A 19,425-nucleotide genomic window follows, 5' to 3' on the forward strand; every position below is an offset into this window, starting at 1 on the left:
CGCGGGAATTGCATTCCTTGGAAAATGCCGTGTTGAACAAAACCGTGTTCGACAAATAATAGACATTATGGTAAACATTGCGTTGCTGCGTCTGAAATGATCACCCCTCTCCATCTTAGGTGAACTAATTCTACGCGATTTCCGCCCTTGTTAAAATGGAAACCTGAGTCGCTTCCCATGTTTTGTTTGTGTACACTCTTTGTTTTTAAATTCCACCTCAACACATACAAAGCCCGTCTCCATGGCCCACTCACGCACAATGCTCGCACCTGACATTGAATTCCCAGCCCACCGTCCCTCTCTTAACACTGTCACTTGGTCGTTTATCATTAACCATCTGGGCATCCAATATGACTAAAGTCCTCAACGAGTGGGCGGCTAGATGCATCCGGAAACATTTACGGTGTGTCAAACCGCGTATCGCCAAAACATCATCACCCCCATTTGCAAACGTCATTAGATCTATAACCGAAACACGCGTTTGATAAAGCCGCGTCGGGCAAGGTTTTCCTGTATAATGAAAAGTTAGTGTTCTGATTGACTATATTGAAACATAGTGACGGCAGGCACAATATGATGTACATGGAAACAAATGATTTGTTTGTGCAGGACGGCAGTCTTTATTCTTAATCTATGGCCCTAAATGTGTAGACTCTATGTTATAAAGTCATGACCAATGTATGGAGAGCAAATACAGTGCTTTGGTATTCATTTCAATAACAAAGTCCACCATACGATTAATGTCCTGTATCAGTGATTACACAGTCGTTAAATATTTGTCGTAAACAGCCAACGCGCCCGTGAAATGGGTGTGGAGGGTGGATCGCGTGGTGCGATTCACCCTCCCACGGATGACACGTGGAGTTGGTTTTGCGATTCAATTCACATTTGACGTCCGTAGTCTATTTCCTTATTCAGCACCCGATTCACTCAGGGTGGTCTTGTAAAACTATTTAACGAAAGACATCGGAACCATAAAACACGGATTTCCAGCAGCACGCCACGTTTCCAATCGCTTCTCCAAATACAGCGTGAAAGGATCTCTGTCCCTTGAAACATGACCACGCATGTCATCTCTCTGACAGTTACATCGGTCTCGATGTAGACAGACACAAAGCATCAACATTCACAATAGCAGCAAAATTAGCAAACATGATACGGTAGAAACCAGCAACGTTTATCATTCGAGAGCAGGGATGTCCCACTCAGTCTAACGCGTAGACGTTCGCGACGAATATTAAAAATAAATATCAATGCATCGTTAAATCGGCCATCACCCGACACAGCCAATGGGTAAGATTTGTGATGTAAACGAAACATTCAAATTCGTTACCCGTTCAGCACACCGGCGTGTTGGGAGAGTAAAACCCACAACGTGTACAATTCGAGCATCGCATTTCGCCAGTAATCGCAACCAGCATCATCACGCGACAAGCCAGAATCCTGCTGTTTGGGTCTTAGATCGAGGGGTCAAACTGCGACGCCGTCACTTGTGAGACAATCAGGCGAAAGGCAGGAGGCGGGGTGGGGAGAGAGTGGGGTGGGTGTTGGACGTCGAGGTGTGGGGCATCGAGAGGGGTTAGAAATACTTTAAAACATATGTAAATATCAATCTTGATTTGAAGCTTTCGTGACGGCAGCAATCCATACTCGTTGGTTCTTTCGGTAAAGTCACGTCGGTAGAAAACAACAACAAGCGACCGTCTTGTTGCGATCGAAACGTCGTGATCTATTATTTTCTCGTCTACCTACGTGACTTTACCGAAAGAACCAACGGAGTATATATAATAAATATCAGTCGTAAAGAATGGAACGTCGTGGCGGAACGCGTCCGGCCTACGATGCTGTATGTTTGACACCGCTGGCCTACAGCGTCTAAAACACGTCTGCCTGGGTATGAATTTTTGAAAAATAAATATCGGTTGTACCCTTCCTGGCAAACCAAAAAAGGGTCTCACTTCTGCCTCCTCAGTTGCAACAGTGTTTAGCAGCAGCACGAGTAGGGCATGCTGCTGCATATCGACGGTGAGGGGAGACTAGGCTTGAAAGAAAGCCGTCTCTGGTGTGGACCAATCAGTTTCAAAGACAGCGCCACATATTATCAGAGGGTGTTTTTTGTTTGCATTCTGACCACACGCATCGTGGTTAATGCGGACATGATTCCTTGTAAAAGGCTTCAGTTTGGTGTTTTAACATCTTAACACACCTGTTTTGTTGCCAGAAAACAAGGAGAAAACCTATTCTCATACGGTGAGGGGTGCAGTTTTACTCTTTGGTTTTGTCCGTAAAGTCACGTAGACTTTACCGAAATAACCAAAGGGTCATTCCCGCAGTCGCGAGAGCTTCAAATCAAGTTTGGGTGAAGTTTTGTTTCGATGCAGAGGAGCAACGCCACAGTTCAGTGAAATTAGACGGTCCACAAATGTCCCAGCACATTCCCATTTGACATTGAGACCACTTTAACGTCCACTTTTAACTTATTTCTTCAGCTTTGAGTTATGAGACTGCTCAGTTTTACACGTGGTTGTACTATACACATTTGTTCACTCGCAATTTTATTTTATGTTCTCAGGCTTTATGTTCATCCCGCACCTGAAATGTAGTCTATTTCCTTATTCAGCACCCCACTAACTTTGTAGTCAAAGGTGATCACACTCAGCATCGTCTTATAACAGTAAAACACAATTTTCATACCTGTCAACCCATGCGGTTTACCCGTATTCTTGTAAAGGGAAATTGAGTCTTTCAGGTCCACACGGCGTACAGCCGTTTCAGTACGGGCAAAACAAATTGTTTTGTCTATTTGTGTGTTTCTCCCTTGTGATGGGACTATGTAGGATGAACGTTGAGATTTATAAGGGCCACGGGGTGACCAATACGGTCTGAATTGGTCTGTAATAAGGTAAGCACTGATAAGGGGTTGACAGGTATGAGTTTTCCACCAGCTCCATGAATCCATCCAGTCCAGGAAAACAGCTCAGCACCTTTTAACATGACCACATGTCGGTTTTCCACACACGTCTCAACCGTATCACATTTTTGCTTTCTTCTGTACCATCCATACAGTTTAGTCGACACCTTTAGCTCAAGGTAATGGACTATAATTTACCAGAATTGTTAACCAGAGATGGTTAAATGCACAATTCAATGTATCGTGAACGTAATAATTAATGTAAATTGCTAATTTGAATATCGATGCATGCTTAGTTTACCAAAGGCTAATATCTATGCATGCTTCATAATTTGAGAATTTTCTGTGCAATTTGAGTATTTACAAGTTATCAACTAAATATCTCCAAGGTATACAGTACAGCATGAATATGCTAAGAACCTATGGTGGGGTTAGATTTCACCACAGTCTCATAGGCCAACATAGACACTGATACTGAAGCTACACACGATACTAATATTGGACCCTATAAACCAGTGGTTCTTAACCTTTACTGCAGCCTTTGTACCCCTTAGCTTCTCGAAAGTAAAAAAACATGTTAATACATACATAGGGTTTGATGAAATAAAATCGCTGTACTTATTTGCTCGTGCTTAATGTGTCGACGATTTGCCTTCTAAAAAAAAATCTGCCCATGTCTCGCAACCCCGGAAAGGGCATCTCGCACCCCCAGGGGGTGATGTGTGTGTGTGACGACGACCGACACACGTTCTTGCTTTACCACGAGGCTTTGTTGTACACACGAGCACTGTTCTTTAGGCCCGAGCTTCGTCTTCTCTACAACCCTTCCTTCCCCTTGTGCTATCCACTTTTATATCCCTCGAGCCCCCTTTTTCTCGAAGGTTCGCTCACCCCTATTTCCTTAGCCAATCCTCATCCTCCGATTGTCAACAGTTCCTCCGACAGTCAACCCTCGTATCCCGATTTTTACGTTTGAATTTCTCCTCCAAATCAGTTTAATTCCCTGGCCTTAAACAATGATCTTTGGGGCGCCTCCCTGCACCAATTAGTGCACCACAGGTTAACGACCACTGCTATCGACCAATGTATCATCTAGCGATATGCCAACACTGGGTGTGGTTAGAACACTCAAATCGCAAACAGCTGTGAGTTTGAATCCCCATCAGTGGTTGATTTGGCCCATCATTCATCTGGGTCAATAACATAGTACCGTTCTCATGTGGTGCCCACCAAATGAATGTTGAAATTTTGAAAGGCTCATGGCAATCATGACCCATGCGGGTAATTGTGGTTATTAAACTATACTTCATAACGCTGGTCAGTGAAGTTTGGTGAAGGCGGTGGGGAGGGATACATTTTGGAACACAGTACAAGCAGGTTTGACGACACTATGCACACAGTGACTGACAAAAGTAATTGAATTGGTAAATCAACTTGAGCTTGAGTTCAGGCTGATGATGTTCAGCGGTTACTCAGCTCCCACTTACAAGAACTAACCAATGAGGATATCGTGGAAGTGGAGGCATAAAAGGTTGCTTAATAAAGCTGAAGCTGAGGTCACTCGAGATATTCACGAACAATTGGTTGAAGCTTTGCGGGATTTGGAAGCTGGCTTCGCCATCATTGAGGCACAAGACCCAAACTCATCTAAATTCACCAAAATGTCTGTAGAGTTGCCAATATGATGGCCTGAGTTGCTAGAGATTTATGAACAAAAAGGAGAAGGCCTCTGTCCAAGTTTCCCTTGATAGGTGTTTCAGGAAGGTTGCAAAGGGAGCCACAAACAATCCCATCGATCTCTTCAGCAACATCTCTAGAATATCCTGAAAATTCCCCATCTCTATCCTCACCTGCATCTCAATCTTTTTCCAATTAATCATCCATCTCTCCTGCATAAGCAAGGCAGATTCAGGATTTTCTTTTCACGTTACTTTATTGTATATCGTTATTTACTATATGGTATTTGTTACTTTATTACCTATTTGCAATATTTATAAGTTTAACAATGCTTCCCTGTTTTGTTGAACCGTAACACATTTTATTACGCTGACCGTATGTGCAATAAAATGCATTACACGAGTGTGTTCTAAGATACGGACAAATCAATTTACGAACGACATACATTCGTAAGTCGGGGACTGCCCGTACAGTACAAAACATAAATTGCTGCACTGCACTCTGCTGCACACAACATAGCGCAGCAACAACCTGTAACACCTGTCTTGTTTGATGGTAACCCATTCATGTAATAACCAGGCTCAAACATTGCTTAGCTTCTGAGACCTGAGTATATTGGGCACATTCTGAAAATGGCCATAGGCAAACCGGAAATAGATGATCACCACAAGGAAACGATTTAACATTTAAATAAATTACAGTCTATTCCGAGCGATATAATTTAATCCATGAGGTTTTTTGGGTTAGATCGCGTAAATATATCAATGTGTCGTTTAAACCCGCCACCACCCGACACAGCCAACTAGTAAGGGTTGTCACGTAAACAGAACATGCCAATTCGTCACTAGTACAGCCACACCGGTGTGTTGGAGAGCCAAGCGGTTGAACCCAAATCAAGAGCCGAATGGCTCACAGGGTAAATCCTAATAAATTAAACTGATATATAAAAAAAAACTGAAGCCACAACATTTACAATCTTAGTACCGTGACGTTTTGCCAGTAATTGCAACGAGCTTCATCAGGCGACAGTCAGATTAGTGAAGTCTGTTTCGGTCCTCATATAGAGGCGTAGATGTGGTGACCACGCTTCTGCGCTCTTGCGCACAGCGGGGGGATTACTGAGTCAACGTACATTAAGCGTGTTCATTATGCAAGCCCTTTGATCTTGTCCTTCCTGTCTAATGTGTATGAAATCATATTTTAGCAAGCAATGAACTTGGCAGACTTTTTTTTTACTGTACAAGTGGAAGGAAATCCTGTGGCCAAGGAGAAAAACTCGAATTGAAGTCTCAATCGATGAAGCCGTATACAGTTGTGGTCTCTCCGTGCTGATTCAACAAACCAGGCAGTTGGCGGCCACTGTTGGCCCAGTGATCAGGCAGTGTCATTTATGGTCGAGTCAGAGCCCCGGCGACCTGCTTTTCACTCCAGCACCTGACTTCTTAGCTCCTTACTTTCCAACCTCTAAACCTACGAGCAGTAGCTGACACTACATGATATAGAGCACCCAGAGATGGGTGATTTAGTGTTGAGCCAGTTATCAGAGTGTGCAACAACGCTGATCATTGACACACACACACATACCTATATATTTAACTGTGGCTTGTAGATCACGGCTCATATTGTTTGTCCACATTCCTGAATCATGTGGTACTCCAAACCACACATTCGTTTAATGAAAGCAATCCATTGTGTTAGCTGTCAGAGGTACAACGCCCCACGTTTGTAGCAAGACTAATTCCAAGTGGGCAAGCCAGTATTGAAGTTTTTCTAAAGGAGCACAGCTTTCGAACCCATGAGCATCTCTTTTTGAATTTTAGATAAGATTAATTCAACCAGGTCTCTACGGTCCATACTGTCTAGGGCTCTTGCCAATTCTGTCAGTGTGGCACTTTTTCCTGAATTCTGCTTCCATTTAATGAGAACCATGTACGTCTTGTCCTTAAGGGAATCATGGCTCATCGATATTGTTTCAATGTCGACTTCAGTGATGGATCTGAGGTTTCGCGCCAAACGCTTCCAATCCGAGCCCAGACGTTCTGATACTTGTAAAAAGATATCTGCAAAAAATAAAACAGAAAAATATATATCCAATAGTGAATGCAATTACGAGCACATTCGCTTGTTCTACCTTACACGTTCGTTCTGCTTAAGGTTTATCGGACATTTATATATTTGTACAGTAAATATATACGTAGCATTAAGCCTGCCCACATTCAAACACCCATAAGGAATGAGAGAGGTGTTGAGTTTGCCTATACAAATAATTGGGATTTGCAGCAGGGCTTGGGGTCTTTCTCCCACTAGTCTTCGTATCGATTTAAAGCTTTCGTGACTGCAGGGATTCATCTTCTTGGTTCTTTCGGTAAAGTCACGTAGAAGGGTAATAATAAAATAATAAACATAAAACATAATAAAATACAATTCTCATGACGTTTCGGCCACAACGCAAGCAGCCGTCCTCAGGTGAAGAACAGGTCTGTCGGAAAGACAGCATCTTATCTTCAATAACATGATTTGGTTTGGCTGTCTTTAGCCTTTACAGTGAATTTTAAGAATCATGAACAGTCTTACGTGACTTTGGCAACTTTCTGGAAATCACGGTAATTAAATACACTGGTTACAAAACAAATTTCTTGAGCTAATTCCGATTCATTTCATTATACGCGTTCATATCAGAACTTGCACATGCTGGCTTTCTGCTCGATGTATCTCAGGCTAACCAATCCCCGTGCCATCACGATGGCACTGTTGCAATGCCCCTCTCATCTTTTTTTGTTGCCGTGTAAAAATGGGAAGTGTTTTCAAGTGCTTTGTAAAAAAAAGGGCTCTTCTGCCAGTGTTGTGAATTTCTGCACATCGCAACGAGAAGCCAGGCATTTCCATTCCACATCAACCTTATAGTTCTAAATAATGCGTGGACATAGTGTTTATAACCATGACAGACATTTTTTTGTATGTACCTACATTATTCTCTCGAATGCTACATGCAATCATTGAAAGCATTAAATATTCTTTAAAAAACTGAATTCTTCTGAACATACCTTTTTCTTCTTTGGAGAACTTAGCAGTTAATATTCTTCTGTGGATGCTTTTGAAATGATAATACACCAGCCGTGCCAGCAGAAGGAGTAATATGACAGACACAAGGGCGATAAGGACGTATCCTAGAGATGCGTAACCAGTATCCGATGGCTTGGTAGGGTCATATGCAGACAAAGAAGAATGTTCTGCAACAAATAAAGAAATGGGAAAATATATTAAGTGCATTCACAATTCCAAACATTCACGGATATCCTATTAACACCATCTTGTCATGTCGTGTTCTTTGAACACGACAAAGTAATCTTCCTGGTGTTCATTTTCTCACAATGCACCAGGTATCTATATAGATAAAGACCTTAATTCTGTATGTCTCAAAAACATCGAGAGTACTTCCCGACAACGTAGAAACCAGACATTTTGTAGATAGGTAGCTTTCAGGACACACACAACAGGAACAATGAAAAAAATCGCTATTTTTCATTTTAAGGCCCCCAAATCTCGATTCTAAGCATCCCATAAACATGTTTGTGCGTGTCATTCAAAAACCGTAAAAAATATAAGACCGCGGGCTTTTTCGGTTGAAATACCATTAAACAGCAAATTAAATAAAAGTGATAACCATTGGTTTTATCTTTTATTCTTTGAGAGTGGTTTTGAATGAAAAAATACGCATTTTGTGATTTTCAAATCTGATAATTCGAAAACGGTATAAGATAGGACCTTCCCCTTAAAGTACCAAGTTAATACTTTTTTGTTCTTTGTTTTTGCGGAATATACAAATATACAGCGCGGCCTGGAAGCGTATTAGCTTGTTAGCCTGTCCTAGGACGAAAGCTGTAATATGAAAGATGTAAATTAACGTTTTATTGTGTGATTGTAAATTTTATTAGGAAATGTTGCACAAAATTATTTTCTTAACTTATTAAATTAAATTAAGGACATTGGAAGATTGCTGGGTATACCATATTGTGTGAATCTCTTATCACTGTTCAAATGGTTTCCCTGCAGTTGACTATCCTTGAACACTTTGATCCGCTGAAGATTTTTAGATTTAGACAGAGCCACGTACAACTGGCCATGGGAAAATACGGGTTTATTGGGATAAATACCAACATTTTCAAAAGTCTGACCCTGGCACTTGTTGATCGTCATCGCATACGCAGGAATGATCAGAATTTGTCGTCGTTTCAGTACGAAAGGAAGAGTGACATCGCTTGGAGCGAGGTGAATTTTCGGGATGAAGACGAGTTCGCCTCGGTTGCATTCCGATACAATTTCTGGGGTGATCAAGTTATTTTGTAATGATTTAACCATGAAACGCGTTCCATTGCAAAGACCATTCTTCGGGTTCAGATTTCGCAGCACCATGATGCTAAAGTCTGTCTTCAGTGCCAATGTGTGTGGCGGCATTGCTGAAGGCGTTTGATCGTGAATAAATGTATTTACTTGATTGTCTTTCAATAAATAAATGTGGAATTTTAAACGAATTTGCGTTTAAACATTTCTTGCTTTTCATAGTAATGACGGGGGGGTGGGGGGGGCTCTTTTGCAGTGACGTCACGTACGGATGTATCACTGTGCTGCGTAGATTAATTTTTGACCGTCACTTTCTGTAAAGAAACGTCATATTTGAAGCGACTTTGCGAAGAAAAAAAATCTTTCTGCTCGACCTTCTTCCGTGTGAATGTAAAAATGCACTCGCTCATGATGATTATTTAATTATTAATGACCGGGGGGGGGGGGGGGTTGCGGAATGTGGAGTGACGTCACGCACATGACACACATTTCTGGGCTATTATAGTAGTAATAGATCTTACAACTACAATTCCTTATAGAGGAAACACATGATAATTAACTGATTAATAATATATCAACAATTGCAATACCCCCCCCCTCCTCTGCACCTGATGGGTTCAGTGATGACGTCATCTTGCTCTATTTAAGACCGGATGCAGGTAAATTGCTTCACTATTCTGGCAAATCGCCCGATGATGCTGGATGTAATTGCCAGAGAAACGTCGTGCTACTCAAATGGTTAATGTTGTGGATTTACTCTCCAACACACCGTGTCAGGCTGCAGTAGTAACTAATTGGCGTGTTGTTTACGTGACAAACCTTAGGGGCCATCCATTTTGTGCGTACGCATGGAGGGGGGTAGGGGGGTTAACCCATATACGTGCGCTTGCGTATGGGGGGTCTACTGACAATGTACGCATAGGAAACGGGGGGGTGGGGGGGTGAAGCCTCGATAATAATGATTTGTCTACATTGGCCTTCAAATGAGTTAGATAGTCCGGCGGTGGACTATCTGTTGGCTTAAACACGTGAATATTATTAACCCTTGATCGTTTCTGCATTGGTTAAATATCGGCCGTTCTATAGGATTTGGGGGGGGGGGGGTGTCAAGCGTCCGTATGCAGGTGGGGGGGGGGGTACGCGTGCGTACAGGGAGGGGTCAAGTTTTGACAGATATTTGCGTACCTACACAATGGATGGCCCCTTACTGGCTGTCAGGTGGTGGAGGGTTACGACACATTTATACTTACGTGATCTAACCAAAAACCTTTATGAATAATATTGGTCGTGAAAGCGTACTTGTTAAACTGTCTGATCATAGATACAAATTCTAAAAAATCATGTCAGGTAAATTATTCTATTTATTGAAAACTTCTGCCTGGTGAAGACAGGCTTCATGAATTAGTATAGTCTACCTAGGGGAGGCCCATGCAAAGTTTAGATACCAGTTGCCACTGGAATGCTAGCATTTTTAGCAAAGGCTCTTCTGCATAGCAGAGATAGGGAGTATGTTGCCTGACATAAGCATCATGCTTGTATTATTTTATTCTCATTTAAAACTTTAATTGAATAATCAAAATAAAAACTGACCCCACCTGGCGTTTCCCATCACGGTTGGCTCTGAACACTTACTTGAAATGTAATGTTCCTATCGTGCAAATGGATATTTCTCAATTTTTCAAACAATGCAAGTGTCGTGACATCGCTGGATGTCAACATGCTGGGTGCAGTGCCGGCCCTAGAGGGTCACGGCGTGCGGTGTAGCGACATCGCGGATACCACGAGGGCGTGGGGTGTGTTGCGCCATAATAAGGCGCTGTAGGCAGCTGACCTGCCGCCACGCTTACGGGCCGACAGGGGGCCGCCGAGAGAGAGCGAGGTGGGTAGGGGTCAGAGGTCGCAACCGAGTATCCGATACCCGTACCCTACCCGATACCCGTCTACCCGTACCCAGCCGGGTACGGGTGGCCGTTTGCGACCCTGGTGCGGCCGGGTACGGGTAGGCCGTGAGTCACTGGTGAGTAGCCGTTTGTCACTCATTTCGGGTAGGGTACGGGTAAGGAATCAAAACCCGTTTGCGACCTCTGGTAGGGGTTGACCTAAGGTCAAACCCCCGCCCCTCCGTGACCGGAGGTTGACACCCCAGACCCCCCAGGGGCTGAGGGGGATCATGGCCCCCCTCCACGTCACGTAGTAACTAGTGTAGTTATCCTGGTGGTCACCACCATAGGTTGTTATTCTGTTAAGGGGAAAGTTACCTCGTGTGTTGGAACTGAATAAATGTGTTGCCTCCAATTCCACGTCTGTGACTCAGTTGAACCCATTACACAAGCAATGTACATGTACATTCACAGCTGTTTTTGTCAATCCACTGCTGGATGAGGGCCTCCCCTTGCCTTGCGGGCCGCGAGTATTATCTGATCGTCCTTCGGCATGGTCAACGCAGGTTGGTGCAGGTTTGTGAAGGTGCAGAGCAACGCTATGGATGTTGCTGCACTATCCCCTACTGTCCACAAGACCTATCACTCTTTTGTGCACAGTGGTCACACTGTCGTAGGCTCACATTACCAGCTCTGCAATAAACCATGGCCAAAGTGTAACTACTTGTAAAGGTGCTGTGATTCGTACTACAAGGCCCGTCTATGCTCTACGTTGCTTAAATTTGATAGTGTCCCTCAAAGGGACGCTGTGAAAATAAACCACTGGCTGCTGGAAACTATGTGGGGCATTACTGGGGTTCCACTACTACAAAGCAGGACAGACAGCTGTCATATTTTCACAATAAGTTTACATATACTCTATTCAACCATACTCAAGAGAAAGGAAACACATTGTGCCTGCTAAGATAAGGTCGACTGCTAAAAGGAAATGAATAGATGTTTCCCACGTAAGCAATGTAAGAAAACAGTCATGCAAATGTTAATATTAAGCTATTAAAAATGTTAAAATATTAATCAAATGAATAAAAAAAATATGATGAAACAAATACACTATGAACATACTCCTGGGGTATTTCGGTGACTTTACCGAAAGACCCAAAGAGTATGAATTCCTGCAGTCACGAAAGCTTTAAGTCAAGATTTACACTATTAACAATCAAATAATATCTCCTTGCGTGAATGAACACTGACAGTCCTGGGCTTGTCGTGGGGAAATTTTAAATTTGAAAAAATTCTCCACGGCAAAGTCCAGGTTCTGCATTGAGCAGCCACTGTCAACCTCCCACAGAGTGGTGCGGTGTTAACGCCCTTGCCTGGTGTGCAGGAGGTCGTGGGATCTATCCCGACCCAGACACATGTAACTGTATGTTTGGAGTTTGCACGTTATCCCCGTGGTTGCGTGGATTATTCTCTGGGACCTCTGGGTTTTCCCTCCATATTTAGAAACACGCGTTCAGAGTATTTAGGCTGCTATAAATGTCCACGTGATAAGCCACTTCGTTGAGCTAGCATTTGGGGTGGCCAGGTCGCTTTTGAAAAATAGCTACATAGTTCAGGTGGTCCTTACCTGATAAAAAAAAACATGCGTTTAGTTGAAGTGATACTCATTTAAATGACTGCTGTAGGGATGATTGGGCTGAGTTAATTCGAATTGCGCTTTGAAAACAGCTTTCTACTTCAGTGCTGCGTGACGTCATCACCCCCTCCCCTCTCCTCACAAGCTTCTACGTCCCGTGACCCCCCTTCCCCCCCCCCCAATCTTCCATGACGTAGGAACTCAACTGCCCAATTGGCTGAGGTCATCAGCCCCTCCCCTATCAACCACTCCCCCTCCCACCCCACCAGCGTGGCGAACCACGCCCCCACCGGGTGCGTGAATGACAGGTAGACAAACAGCATTTTATTAATTCTAGATTTTAAGTTTTCGTGACTGCAAGGATTCAAACTCTTTGGTTTTTTCGGTAAAGTCACGTAGGTAAAACAATCTAAATAAATTAAATCGCGACGTTTCGGGCGCAACACAAGCGCCCTTCTTCAGGTGGCGACAACGTAGCGAAAGCACAACCGCTTAGGTGGTTGTGCTTTCGCTACCGAAAAAAACAAAGAGCATTTTATTACAATGGGAGATTGTAATTATGTCAACGGACGACACTCACGGATTGCGGGGGATACTGTAGTTATGGTTGCGGCGTCAGTTGTGCGCGAGTGGGGTCCACCCGCAGTGCCCATATCCTTGGGCGGCGGCGTGTTGACAGGTGGTGCAGTTGTAGGCACAGGTGCACAGGTGGCATCAGAATAATGGGTGCCAGCACTCTCCAATGTCTGCCCCAAGACACTGCAGTTGGTGTGCGATTGGCAGGTGTCCTGGCCCCGAGATGGGAAGGAGAAGGATCCCGTAGGACACTTGCGGCAATGTTCCCCATCCACGGATTCTGGAAGCAGCAGACAGATGAGCAAAGTTCAGTTGTTTTGATTAAGCGCACACGAAGATCCCATGTCGTTGCTTTACAGATACTGCCGTGCTGTTCGCGAGTGCCTACAAGAGTGATGGTGTGGTCAACACCACACCTGGCAACGGATGTTTTTCACACCACACCAGGTACATACTGTATTCAAAGCTGAGCCTAGCTAGGAAAGGCCCCCTGGACAAATGTAGATACAGGATGCCACGAGCATTGCGCAACACCCATTATTGTCCACGTTGGTGGGACATTTCAAAAGAACACCATATCGGTAAAGTGTTGAAAAGAGGACTTGTACAATCCTTAAACAAAATGTGTTTACTCTGACATCTCTAAATGAAACAATATATTTCTAAATGTCAAGACTGCACTTTGCATGTCTACATTCGAAGACTAATAATCTCGACTTTTACTTGGTGAAACATTAAGTTTTGTTTAATACCTCCTGTACAAATGAATGTGTTAAGGGACGTCTTTAGCCCCACAACAGTTGCACAAAGGTCAGGGGTTATAATAATACTAAAGTGACAAAGTAAATTAATTTTAAACATTCTTATCAAAGCAACTGCAAAGTGAACTTACTAAATGACTGTACGTATATTTTCAAATTTATATAAGACGTTGGTGAATATAAAAAAGGAAGTTACATTGCAGTGGTTCTATCTTAGAAAATTGTAATTGTTAGAAAGCGATTTTCTATTTGACCAGGTAAGGCCCACTGAGCTATATAGCTCTTTTTCAGAGCGACCTGGCCACAAATCACAGCTCAACGAAGTGGCTTACCATGTGGAAATGTATAGCTGCCAAATAGTTTAAACGGACATTTCTAAATGTGGAGGAATCAGAGAAAAACCCACTCGACCACGGGGAGAACGTGCAAACTCCAAATATACAGGCATCAGGGTCGTGATCGCATCCACGACCTCTTGTATACCAGGTGAGGTAGTTAACATCTCGCCACTGTAACTTCATGCAGGTTATGCAGGTTAAATCATACTATTTTCGAGTTGTGGTTGCAATTGTCTGTGCATTGCACTATGGACATATCTTATTTACGTATTTTTTAAGGTCATTCATTAAAAAATCTAGGTTTTTGTGAACCACTATAATTATCTGAGAAATCTGCAATTCACGAGCATCTCTGCGATGTATCCCTCGCGAATAACGAGGGAATACTGTTCTGCTAATTCAATGCATTCGTTGTCTTAGGTATAAGAACTCCAGGCATAGCATTGTGCAATTTCTATCACTGGCTGGGGCCGACAACGGAAAAAACTGCCACACACCCATTTTAACCTTTGGACTACGACTTCTGAATGCGATATTAATATTTCGTATGGTCTATGAAGAGCCACTATTAGAGATCCACTTGTGAGTTATTTTGCCTTTCTTTTGCTTATTTCTGAGCATTGGGTGAATTCCAGGTAGACCGCCTTGGGAGTTTATCTTTCGGGCAGTACAGTACAAGGTTCTGTGGTCCATGGTTAGGAGTGAGTGGCGACCAGTCACACACAGGATATGCTTTGGGTTGCCACTCAAGAGTTAATGACACGTCTTTTGGCACAAATTACTGCGTGGCCTAACCAAAGAACAAACAAGGATCGTGGCATTGGCTACAGAAACCTACGTTTTAAGCAGGTTACCTAATTGTTATCGTACAGTGCATTGCTATTATTTCCTAAACAACAATCGTTTGAGGTTTTATGCTGCTTAAGGTTTCAACTGTGCAGTGGTGGTACAGTGTTGCGCAATTAGCCCAGCGATCCGCGTTCGATTTTCAGACATTTCATTGATGTGGTAGATATAGAATGGGTATAACATATTTGGCTTAGGGGCCGTCCATAAAAGACGTCACGCGATTTTGGACGATATTTGACCCCCCCCTCTTCGTCACACGGCGTCCCAAAAAGTCAGACCCCCTCAAATATGACGTCACAAAGCTCTGTCCACGCCCCCAAACAATAATAAACCTTGCGTCAAATCGCTTTAAACTATTACTATTGTAATTGTAGTGCGCATTTAATGTGGCGCTGCACTCTGATGTTGTAGGAGAAACATTTATTAAAAAGTCTATTTAAATTAAGCAGAACGTGTTGTCAATATTTATTTAAAGTTGCGCATTTTTACGTGACATCACATTTCTCAAACCCCCCCCCCCCTCGTCACACATCGTCACAAATGTCTGACCCCCCCCCCCCTCTAGGTGCGTGACGTTATTTCTGGACGGCCCCTTACGTGATTAGCATTACAAGGATGGGCTTGGTCAGTCACATGAGTGTGAGTCATGGTCATTGTAGTAAAAACTATATTAAAGCACATCCCAGTTTTGCTATTGGCATCCGGTTACCCAGGCAATAAACTACATTAGATTGAAAATTTATTGGAAATTGACATCCTAGTTTTTCAAATAACAGCCTTCCGGAGTTTATTTTACCAGTCTCTGAACGGGGCTCTCTTGCCACTGTGTACAAAAGAGTGGTTCCCTCTGTTACCAATGGGAAAGTTTAAATGAAAACAACTAAATAACAGGACCCTGCGGGGTGGGCTGGTAGGAAAAATACTAATACCGGTACAGGGATATCGACCGGGTATAGAGGAGTTAAAAAGAAAAAGATTTGTGCATGGGGGGTGAGCGATGACGTCCACACCCCCCTCCCCACTGACTCGCGCGCCCACAGAGCAAGGATTGCAACAGGCGATGTCATTGGCTGCGCCGGATGCGACGGCCATCTTGTTTAGTTCATTTAGTTCACGGATCGCAGGGGGAGCGGGCGGCCATCTTGTCGGACAGACGGACAGTCGGACGGTCCACTTCGTTCCTACCAGTAATATCATTGAGATAAAGGTGCAGCCCTGCAATTGGTTGCTCATGGCACGGCCGGCAGACGGCCCTCCACGATAGCGGTGATCTAGAGGGAATTGCTTCCAAGTTGGCCAGGCTATGATCCAGTGGTAGAAATTTCACATTCCTAAGGTAGGGCCACCCTCTTCATCGGATTTACGATTTTTAACATCCCATTAAATGGTGCTTATTTTGTTGAATTGACAAGCTTCATGGATTTACTCAATCCCCTACCTGGACATTAACCCATGACCTTCAGATTTATAGTTGAGTGAGTGATATGCACACAAATGTACACTGTGCCAAGAAGATGGCATATTAACATCTATTAACAGACTAGATTTAAAACTCAGTACTATCCTAATTGAAAATTTAAATGTTTTGCATGCAACATATAGGGATGATTCGAAAATGTTATGCTTGTCATTGACAAGACAGTGTGACATTGTGTTCCTGTAGAATCATAAATTAGTCAAGACACATATTTGATGCTGTTGTGCTCAAAAAAGTGTGCTGACTTGATGTCATGCAAAATTAAAGCATAATTATCCCCACCCATGCCCTTTCTTGGCCAACAGATTCAGATGTCTTGTGAGATTAGCGCATCATAGTTTTTGTTCTGGAAAATACCCAGTGGGAAAAAAAAAACCGTGACAGCCCTGCACTGGCTTGGATGCACCAGTCGAAATGGGTGTGATTGAAATGAGACAAGATGGCATAGCACCTACCTCTCCTTTCGTAGCCAGGGTCACAATGCAGACAGACGTCTCCCTCCTTATACATGCGCCCTTGACAGCGGCACAATGTGTTGCTGTACGGTTTGCAGGGGGCTTCCATGTAGTGGTGGTTGAAGTTGTGGCACGTCGCGCACAAGAGGCACCTCTCCAGGCCATTAGGCATGTCCGTGTAGGTTCCTTTGGGGCAGGCGGCACACTCTGTGCTCTCAGGCACCCCTTCCTTGCAGTGCATGGTCACGTACTCCCCAGCCGTGCAGCTCCAGCAAGGTATGGGGCGGCCGGTGAGGTCGTCATACCACATGTAGTTGTCACCCCTGACTGGCTGACGTCTGTCGTGACGGTGTTCGAGGGGAAGAGCTTGGAAGCCATTGCTGTGCCATACAATGGCCAAGAGGCACAATGCAGCAACCCCTGCCATCTGTAACGAGATGAAAGTTCTCGTGAAAAACGGATTCAGATCAACATGTTAAGAAACGTATCATTGCTGTGAAATTAAAACGTCAGTGGCTCCGCGTTCAAATGCTCAGTGAGGCTATGCGAATAGCAATGGGCGATGCTGAGCCAAAGTGTGAAAAGGGCATCTTGTTATGGCAGGGGCCAATGTATAAATAAGGCCATGGTTGACTTCAAACAAATATAAACAAACAAGGATAAACTACTAATTTCAGGTATTTTGGTGGAATAATGGAACAAGCATCCCTGGATGGGAACTTGCGAGTCAAGCCCTCTGTTAACGCCACCACCACCAGACCACGAACATGCCCTCTAGTCCCAGTGGTTCTCAACATTTCTTTGGGGCTACTTGCATCCGTTTATTGAATGCTGTTTCAACCGAGTAGCCCCTTGTCTGACCTAACATGGTTCTGAGAAATACATATACGAATAATGAACATCAATAGGATAACCTATTGCCAAATATTGTGAGGTATCCTAACTGGTTTGTAACTGCACATTCAACAGACGCTCTGCCCGCATGACGGAACTTATTTGCGCTCTCTGATCAATGAGCTTAGAAAGTTTTTTCTTTAAATATCGTTTTAGGTTACCGTATGGATTAAACATTGCATCGTCGTCATTTCATAGTCGTACACGATGCCTATTCACCAATGACTCTCGTGCATCATATAATTTCGCATATTTGTAAAATCACCTCGCGTACCCCCCAGGGGTTCCCGTGTAACCCCTGGTTGAGAACCACTGCCCTATAACCCTGCAGTACTATATACTAAAAGCAGTTCAGATACTTTTGGAAAAGTTAGCCTAAGTTGTGAAACAAGCTCTCGCTAAGCAGTATTCACCAGCGCATTGGCTGCTGAGATAAGGCATGCGAAGTGGATAGTTTATTTTAATCATTTCCATCATGAACAAACAAACAACGTGAATGGCCCGCTCATTGGGGGCCATAAATCAGTTCAATACAGCACTTCCCGAAAGAACTAGTGAATATTGTCAGGCAGTCCAAGTGTTTTCGAGTGCAACCATCCACAACCACGGTACGCTTATAAGCGCAACGAAATATCGAATACTTGTGTGCACAATCATCATCGGCCATGGTCAATGCACTGCCGGACGAAGTCCTCAAGCACAAACTGAAACCACCACTTGCACAAACTGAAACCACCACAGCAATACGAGATCTGATCTCGTCGTGTCAATACGTCCCTTGAAGCGCCGGGTTGCATCAGCATGCGTACAGCACAAAACGACAGTGACATGGAACAAGTGATGTACGTTAAAGGTAACATATATATTTTTTTATCATCAACTGTGCTTGTTGTTTGCCATAACACTGGACGTAACAAAACAAGCTGAGCAATAAAGAAGACATGTTTTTAAAAGCAAACGCGATCGCAAAACTGTACCGGGAAGTGGTGGCCCGGTCTTCACGCGAAGGAAGCTGAAACTTCAGTGCCAAAGAAATCCAACTTTGATCAAACTCAACGAGTTCATCCAAAAAAAAAACCTACCTCGTCTACGTTCATAAAACCTTCGACACACTTTGTATACTTGACGTGTGAGTTGGAAGCTTCGCGAATGGGAGAGAAAAAAAAGCGCCTTTCGACAGCGCGCAAACGCTGAACAGCGACAGGCGCGCAGGAAATCCCCGTTGCGACTGCGCGCCCAGCCTCCGCATGGGCATATTTAAATAGCCAACATTTAAATGGCACGCCTTGCCGCCACGAGAGACGTCAGACAAAAACAATAACCATTCGTCTCGTTTAGAAAGTATGAGCGTCATGGTTTTGGATCGAACTAGGACCCATATTACTTTGCTTACTAATCCAGAAAAATCCTTGCACTGGGTTTGTGTTGTTGTTCAGTGTACGATGCTTTCAGCAAACGATTGTCTATGCGAGTGGGAGCAAACTGGAGTGTCCAGATAAAGCCCAGGCGCGCAATGGAACCAACAACTGTATCCCCGTACAGATGGAAACAGATGGCGATAATGCAATGATGATGAGCCCAGGCGCGCAATGGAACCAACAACTGTATCCCCGTACAGATGGAAACAGAT

At 43.7% G+C, this 19,425-nt stretch overlaps 1 protein-coding gene across 1 annotated transcript; it reads right to left on the bottom strand.

Moving 5' to 3' along the window:
• Window positions 1-4,741: 4,741 nt before the first annotated feature.
• On the bottom strand, window positions 4,742-18,981 carry LOC144935737 (tumor necrosis factor receptor superfamily member 10B-like). Its single transcript, XM_078862480.1, has 5 exons — window positions 18,773-18,981; window positions 16,902-17,328; window positions 13,026-13,301; window positions 7,633-7,818; window positions 4,742-6,648 (listed from the first exon to the last, which is right to left on the bottom strand). Exons 2-5 carry the CDS (start codon window positions 17,326-17,328, stop codon window positions 6,359-6,361), a joined length of 1,179 nt encoding a protein of 392 aa, XP_078718606.1. The 5' UTR covers window positions 18,773-18,981; the 3' UTR covers window positions 4,742-6,358.
• Window positions 18,982-19,425: the final 444 nt, after the last annotated feature.

The sequence above is a fragment of the Lampetra fluviatilis genome, chromosome 14, assembly GCF_964198595.1.
Source record: "Lampetra fluviatilis chromosome 14, kcLamFluv1.1, whole genome shotgun sequence".
NCBI lineage: Eukaryota > Metazoa > Chordata > Hyperoartia > Petromyzontiformes > Petromyzontidae > Lampetra > Lampetra fluviatilis.

Bases quoted from the DNA above. Each gene is read 5' to 3' on its own strand.
- LOC144935737 (XM_078862480.1), bottom strand. From the start codon at position 17,328: ATGGCAGGGGTTGCTGCATTGTGCCTCTTGGCCATTGTATGGCACAGC. The intron at 7,819-13,025 runs GTGAGTGTCGTC...TATTTGTTGCAG, and splicing joins TACAGTATCCCCCGCAATCC to AACATTCTTCTTTGTCTGCA. The intron at 6,649-7,632 runs GTATGTTCAGAA...TATTTTTTGCAG, and splicing joins GTTCTCCAAAGAAGAAAAAG to ATATCTTTTTACAAGTATCA.